The sequence below is a fragment of the Crinia signifera genome, chromosome 7, assembly GCF_055691185.1.
Source record: "Crinia signifera chromosome 7, ASM5569118v1, whole genome shotgun sequence".
In the NCBI taxonomy this organism is placed as follows: domain Eukaryota; kingdom Metazoa; phylum Chordata; class Amphibia; order Anura; family Myobatrachidae; genus Crinia; species Crinia signifera.
Window position 1 is genome coordinate 168,176,754 of NC_139223.1, and position 8,392 is coordinate 168,185,145.

An 8,392-nucleotide genomic window follows, 5' to 3' on the forward strand; every position below is an offset into this window, starting at 1 on the left:
TTCTTGTAGACATCCTTCCCGGCTCCAGAATCCGGATTCCCTGCTGCCAATGTCTGAGGCGGAGTACGACGATCTGGCCAGGCTCGTAGGACCATCGGGGTTTGACACTGTGGTGGGTATTTGAGGGCAATAATGCAATATGGGTCCTTTTTATAAGAAAAAAGGATGTGGATGTATTGTTTATCTATATCAGTGGCTCTCACCTCCAACCCTCCGTTACCTCCAACAGGTCATGTTTTCAGGATTTCTGTTTGTGCAAACCAGTGGGATGGTTACTGTGCTTGACTAGAAAAAGCCACAAAACATAGCCTGTTGGGGGTATTGGATTCTAGCGGAGAACCAGTAACCGGGGGTGGTCTGTTTGGGTGTATGCCCCGGGCTCCCACCTCCAAAGGCTGGAATGGGACAGATCACCAGGAGATGACCCGGGAAGGGATGGTGTGCTGATCCAATACTGCGTCTTCGGACTCAGGAACCAGATCTGCGATGCTTGAAAGGAGGTGTCCTGTGACATTTGCACATGTTTGGCATCGCCGCTGTGCCTAAATACATAAGGGTACATTTAATAAAGCTTCTAAAAATGAAGAGGTCATAGCAACCAGATTGTTTATCATTTTCTTTTCTTTGATGCACTAGTGAAATGATAGCCAGAATGTGGTCGCTATGGGCAACAGCAAACATTTGTAGAAGCTTTAGTAAATTTACCACATGTCAACACAACATTGTTGAAAAAATGTCAACATGTGGAATGTGTAGACATTCCGCAGGAATGTAGTGTTAGGCTGAGCGAGGGAAGAGTGAGTGTTCTGCACACCCAGAACCCCTAAGTGATCATCACCTGACCTCCAAACCCAGGAGACACCGCCAGCGCAGATCCGCTAGTTTCACTGCATCGGGGTCCACCATATTGTCAACATTCTAATCATGGCCACATTTCAGCAGTGACGACATGGTGAGTGCTGACATTCTCATGTTGACACTATCATCGCTTTTTTGGGAGATGAGGAAAGGAAGTGTGGGGGAGGGGGGGAGAGTGAAAGGTGGGAGGTGCGGGTGCGTTACTAATACTAGTGGATATGCCGTTATTATGGATGCGGTAGCTGGAGAAGCGGGGCCGCGGCTGTTACAGCATCCTGCCCTGTATACTTTGTAATGCCTGTTATTAATGAGCTGGGCGGAGTAAACCGGTGAAATGCGTTGTTACCCTTCTCTGCTGGAGTATCCTTGTACATAACATTAACACGGACACCACTTCATTCAATGTAATCATTTATTTTATAATGTTTTCCTTTCAACAGATGTCGTACAGCAATTAAACCGCTTCACTGTTTTCTCAGAACATCACAAGAAGCCCAAGACCCGTCAGTCACTTCGTTATAGTGTAGCTCATTGTGTCTCCAGGTATCCCGGTACTGGGTCACTTGCTGGCAGGGGTCTCCTGCTATAGATACCAGTGATTGCGTAGCCCACATCAGATGCATGTGATATACAGCTGTGTGTGATAGTGTTATGGGGCCTACACACAAAGCGATCCACAGGCTTTTCCTAAGCAATCTCTAGTGAGATTGCTTAGAAAGTGCCTCTACATCGCTCCGTGTGTAGGGACATAGCGACGAGCGGCCCTGCGCTATCATCATGTCGATTAATATCCAGCACGCTGGATAAATCGACTTAATTGCGGGGATCAGTGCCAGTGTTCTCACGAAGAACACTGGCCCTGACAGATCGCTCAGCGGCACATTGCTGTGCAGCGCTGAGCAATCTGAGCATTCGCTTAGAACGCTCATCTCCCCGCGTGTGGGCTGCTTTATACAATGTGAAATCTAGGACAGAATAATCACTTTACAATAACTACTTCAACCTAAACAATAATATAGTATAATCAGCTGTTCTAGGAAACCAGGCAACTTATCTGCATACAGTCTAACGGTATAAACTAAGTCATTATTTTAGCATTATTAGCAACACAATTATTTAATTTTCAGATGTACAAATACAATGAAGTCTCTGCTGCTGTGCATGAGAAGAGACGTAGGCTATGTCTAGTGTCCAGTGTTGAGTAGAACATCAACACGTCAGCGTTCCGCAGCTGTGATACTGTCTTGTCACCTGTTCTTTGGGTTTCCAGTTTGTGATTTGTATTTAAGTCTACTCCATAAATAAAGGTCATCATCCCCCTGACTCATGGCCTGATACAGAGGTGGGTGCACAAACGCCCGCTCAGCGTCTACCGGCGGTCGCCTGTCCTTCCACTGTACTCGCTTGCGTACATCTTTGTGTATCAATGTGTGAGGACAGAGGCGCCCACCGCCAGCATCCACATTGGGCGAGCATCTATACGTGCAGCCACTTCTACCAACATGCCCATAAGATGGGACACCTCTGTGTGCACGATAACACACCTCACTGCCATGTCCAAGAGCGCCCGCTGCTTTTTCAATACATCGCTCCCTGAGTTTTCTGTGAAATTACAACCGCGGTTCTGCATGGGCACCTTCGGGAACATACGTCGGAGCGACTTAGACATACGCCCATTAACAAAACACTCCGCTATGTGCGACATCGGAGGAGCATCCACCTCTAAATCAGGCTCACCCTCTCTTGCTCTTCTGGTTGGTGGTGGGACTGGGAAGGTATTATGTGTTACCTTGTGTTCTGAGTCCTCCCACTAGTAGCTTGCATATGTCCTTGCGTTATATATAACTTTGTAATGATCTATTAAGTGTTTTCAGGTGATTTCTGGTAATTATTGAGGGGTCCCTGCTCACATGTCCCACAGGGGGGACTACAATGCTGGCAGACAGATTCTGGGGTAATGTAATTGATGGAGTGAAACCCTGATTCTTATTTAACCAAAGTGGGGTCCGCCTGTTCTGTGCTTCAGACCGACAGACTGTTCGTTTTAGCAGCGGGTGTGTTTGGAGAAAGACAGGCCAGTAACCACCCTTATCAAAGACCACCTTGGCCTAGCCCCATTAGTATGGATACCATACAACGAGGGGTCCGGGATGTACCGCTGGTCACAGTCTGAATTGAGGCTTTGCTGGACTGGGCTTCCTCTTGGATCTCTGTTGGAGATCGCTGAAGCCCTGCCAGGTCTGTTATTCGCTGACTCTGTGGGGAGACGGAGCGTCTACCATTGCTGATAGAATATGGGCCAAGCTGGCTGGGTGAGAAGATGTCTCTTGGGTTAGTCGGTAAAGGATCACCAGTGCCTGGAGTTTATGTAATATTATATATTCAGCATTTGTATTTGTGCACAATTAAAGTACTTTCGTTCTTCCAAAATATTGTCTACTTATTGAACTGCAAACCCATATTGCTCCTCTCACCAATATAAGATACCTCCAGGTGACAGTGGGCTAAAACTGTAGTATCTTAATATTTGATGGGAGACAGTGGAGCCACTCAGTCATGTGACCTACTAAAAAGACTTTCATGCGTCCTAAACTTCAACATTACCGTCCAGGTTAGAAGCTGATGTTATCCGGACATTACGTCAACAGTCAACCACTATTAGTCGACTTTAGGTCAACAGATATGACAAAGGTTGACCGCATACGGTCAACATGAGTTTCACACTTTAACACAGGGGTCTTCAACCCATGGCCCGCGGGCCACAAGTGGCCCGCCACCTGTCATTGCCATGTAAAAAAAAACCTTCCGCGCTAGTCCCCTTTGCACGTGGGACACGCCAGAGGTGAATCATGGTATGTGGCATAATGTGTAATGGGCATCATGGTGTGTGGCATAATGTGTAATGGGCATTACGGATAAACAGTGTATATTGATTTAAGTAGCCTGTCTTTGTTTGGGCTTGATTTGTGAGGCGTACTAGGTCACTGTGTGGGCCTTCATGTTTATATGTTACTGTGCGGCCTTTAGCCATCCAACTTAAGCGAGGAAAGACAACAACCATTCCTGCTGTAACCAATGTCTGGTCATGCAGGTTGCAAAAGTGAGATGTCAGGTAATGGTTTTCCTGCTAGTTCACACTCTTATAATTAGACAATGCCCCTTAGAATTAGGACACACCTTTTTGGGGCGTGCAATTTCTTCAATATATTATGTATGGGGGAGCTGCATTTTTTTTCTGTTCGCACTGGGACCCTAATTGTCTAGAAATAGCCCTGGTGCTGACTATATTTTGGAGGTGGGGTTTATGTGTATGGGCAGCTGTGCCAACTATGTATGCGGGGGCTGTGCTGTCTATCTATAAAGGGCTGTGCTTTATGGGGACTGTGATGTCTGTCTAGGAAGAGCTGTGCTAAATACCACAGTAGAGATTAGTGGCTTCGTTTCATTTTTTAATGTGGCCCACACTGTCGTAAAGGTTGAAGACCCCTGCTTTAACAAATCCTTTACCAATCGCAGGAACTACGATTGGGAATGCCAATGTGCGCAGAGAGGCAGCTTGCCCAAAGCATGGAGAGCGACATGGTACTCTAATTGAGGGTCCATGTGAAAAATTGACACCCTGAAAAAAACAAAAACTTTTGTTTCCTTGTTTTCACTTTTTTCTATGTTTTTGGGGTTAACTTAAGACACTTGACATTTTCACTGTTGACCTAAAAACCAGATCCATGTGTGAAAACAGGGGACTTATTTAGTATCTCGGTCTATCTGATTTGACTGTCTGGGCTCGACCATGGATATGCTTTTAGAAATCTGACCCAAGGGGGATGTGGAGAAACATATTGGTAACCAATCAGCACTCTACATTTATCTCCATATATATTTGGACACAAACTCAATTTGTGCAAATTTAGAGGTTTACCAAAACATAAAGAAGTTACAGTCAATACATTGAATTAATATGGGTTTAAAGTTCAGACTGTCAGTATTCATCTGAGGGTATTTGCATCCAGATTGGAGTGCGGGTTTAGAAATTACATCTGTGTAATATGCAGCCCCCTCTTTTTTTAAGGGGACAAAAGTATTTGGACATTTGACTGAAGCTTTTCCATGGACAGGTCTGGGCTATCCCTTTGTTATTTGTTCGTCAATTAACCAGGGGAAAGGCCTGGAGCCTGATTCTGATTGTGGCATTTGTAGTCAGAAGCTGTTACGGTGATGCCACAAACGAGCACTCGATGCCAGGGTACAGGCCGTCCTTTGGCTGCAAAACCACATCAAAAAATCCTCCAGAGATAGCGAGAACCTTTGGGGCGTCCAAATCAACAGTTCTCAAAAAAAAATTCATGGTTGAGTTTGGGAACACAAAAGACCTGTATGTCTATGGAAGACTAACTACAGTGGTGGATTAGTGCAGTATCCATTCCACTGTGAAGAAATAAAACCCGTTCTCAGCATTCAGCCGAGTGAAGAACACTCTCCAAGCGGTAGGCTTATCATTATCCGCCTCTATCATATAGGGAAGACTTTACAAGAGCAAATACAGCAGCGTTCACCACAAGGTGCAACCTATTCATAAGCCTCAAGCATAGAAAGGCCAGATTAGACTTTGCCCAAAAATTTTAAACAGCCGGCCCAATTCTGGAACAGCCATCTTTGAGTATGGAGAAGGCCTGGATTGGCTTGTGATTCAAAGCATACCTCCTCTTCTGTATCACACGGTGGAGGAACGGAGATGGCAGTTATGGCTTCCAGTGGGCCACCAGTGCTAATTGATGATGTGACCGAAGCAGTTGGATGAATTCTGAAGTATATAATGTTATGTCTGCTTAGATTCAGGCAAATGCAGGAACGTAGATAGGACGTGCCTCACAGTATGGATGGACAATAGCCCCCATACCATACTGCGAAAGCAGAGAAGGCAAAGACGTAGATTATTCTACAAAGGCATTAGGCGATGTCCATCTAGACACCAGGCAGCCATCACCTGCAAAGGATTCTCAGAAAAATATTACAAATAGATTGGGCAGTCCCAATATGTAATTAACATATGAACCCTTGAAAACAGGTGACAGTGTATAAAACTGGTTGCAAATACTAAAAGGTCCATATGATAAATGTGTTCAAACCCTTGATTTAAATCTAGAACTGTGCAATTCAACTGCATCCCAGTTGTTTAATTTCATATCAATTGTGATGGCATACAGAAGCCAAAATTAGAAGAATTCTCAGTGTCCAAATATTTATGGACCGAACTGAGGGAAGCTGGGGAACATACCAGCAATAATTCAGCACTCTATCCCGAGGGGGAAGCTGTGGAACATACCAACAATAATTCAGCACTCTATCCGAGGGGGAAGCTGTGGAACATACCAGCAATAATTCAGCACTCTATCCCGAGGGGGAAGCTGGGGAACATACCGGCAATAATTCAGCACTCTATCCCGAGGGGGAAGCGGGGGAACATACCGGCAATAATTCAGCACTCTATCCTGAGGGGGAAGCGGGGGAACATACCGGCAATAATTCAGCACTCTATCCCGAGGGGGAAGCGGGGGAACATACCGGCAATAATTCAGCACTCTATCCCGAGGGGGAAGCTGGGGAACATACCAGCAATAATTCAGCACTCTATCCCAAGAGGAAAGCTGGGGAACATACAAGCAATAATTCAGCACTCTATCCCAAGGGAAAAGCTGGGGAACCTACCAGCAATAATTCAGCACTCTATCCCGAGGGGGAAGCTGGGGAACATACCGGCAATAATTCAGCACTCTATCCCGAGGGGGAAACATACCAGCAATAATACAGCACTCTATCCCGAGGGGGAAGCTGGGAAACATACCAGCAGTAATTCAACACTCTATCCCAAGGGGGAATTTGGGAAACATACCAGCAATAATTCATCACTCTATCCCGAGGGGGGAATCTGGGAAACATACCAGCAATAATTCATCACTCTATCCCGAGGGGGAATCTGGGAAACATACCAGCAATAATTCAGCACTCTATCCCGAGGGGGGTAGCTGGGAAACATACCAGCAATAATTCAGCACTCTATCCCGAGGGGGTAGCTGGGAAACATACCAGCAATAATTCCGCACTCTATCCCATGGGGGAAGCGGGGAAACATACCAGCAATAATTCAGCACTCTATACCAAGGGGGAAGCTGGGGAACATACCAACAATAATTCAGCACTCTATCCCGAGGGGGTAGCTGGGAAACATACCAGCAATAATTCAGCACTCTATCCCGAGGGGGAAACATACCAGCAATAATTCAGCACTCTATCCCGAGGGGGAAGCGGGGGAACATACCGGCAATAATTCAGCACTCTATCCCGAGGGGGAAGCTGGGGAACATACCAGCAATAATTCAGCACTCTATCCCAAGAGGAAAGCTGGGGAACATACAAGCAATAATTCAGCACTCTATCCCAAGGGAAAAGCTGGGGAACCTACCAGCAATAATTCAGCACTCTATCCCGAGGGGGAAGCTGGGGAACATACCAGCAATAATTCAGCACTCTATCCCGCGGAGGAAGCTGGGAAACATACCAGCAATAATTCCGCACTCCATCCCAAGGGGGAAGCTGGGGAACATACCAGCAAAAAATCAGCACTCCATCCCAAGGGGAAAGCTGGGAAACATACCAGAAATAATTCAGCACTCTATCCCGAGAGGGAAGCTGGGGAACATACCAGCAATAATTCAGCACTCTATCCCAAGAGGAAAGCTGGGGAACATACCAGCAATAATTCAGCACTCTAACCCGAGGGGGAAACATACCAGCAATAATTCAGCAGCCTATCCCAAGGGGGAAGCTAGGGAACACACCAACAATAATTCAGCACTCTATCCCGAGGAGGAAGCTGGGAAACATACCAGCAATAATTCAGCACTCTATCCCGAGGGGGAAGCTGGGAAACATACCAGCAATAATTCAGCACTCTATCCCAATGGGGAAGCTGAGGAACATACCAGCAATAATTCAGCACTCTATCCCAAGGGGGAAGCTGGAGAACATACCAACAATAATTCAGCACTCTATCCCGAGAGGAAACATACCAGCAATAATTCAGCACTCTATCCCAAGGTGGAAGCTGGGAAACATACCAGCAGTAATTCAGCACTCTATCCCGAGGGGGAAGCTGGGGAACATACCGGCAATAATTCAGCACTCTTACCGAGGGGGAAGCTGGGGAACATGCCAGCAATAATTCAGCACTCTATTCCAAGGGGGAAGCTGGGGAACATGCCAGCAATAATTCAGCACTCTATCCCGAGGGGGAAGCTGGGGAACATACCGGCAATAATTCAGCACTCTATCCCGAGGGGGAAGCTGGGGAACATACCAGTAATAATTCAGCACTCTATCCTGAGGGGGAAGCTGGGGAACATACCAACAATAATTCAGCACTCTATCCCGAGGGGGTAGCTGGGAAACATACCAGCAATAATTCAGCACTCTATCCCGAGGGGGAAACATACCAGCAATAATTCAGCAGCATATCCCAAGGGGGAAGCTAGGGAAC

The 8,392-nt window shown here is 46.3% G+C and overlaps 1 protein-coding gene across 1 annotated transcript in view; it reads left to right on the forward strand.

Annotated features, from left to right (window-relative positions):
• STAT1 (signal transducer and activator of transcription 1) overlaps positions 1-3,288 on the forward strand; it is a 43,907-nt gene extending 40,619 nt beyond the window's left edge. Inside the window, exons 23-24 of the mRNA XM_083154267.1 lie at positions 10-112; positions 1,299-3,288. Of these exons, the coding sequence (XP_083010393.1) occupies positions 10-112; positions 1,299-1,316 (121 nt within the window). The 3' untranslated portion in view covers positions 1,317-3,288. The remainder of the gene's footprint in view (positions 1-9; positions 113-1,298) is intronic.
• The last annotated feature ends 5,104 nt before the right edge of the window (positions 3,289-8,392 follow it).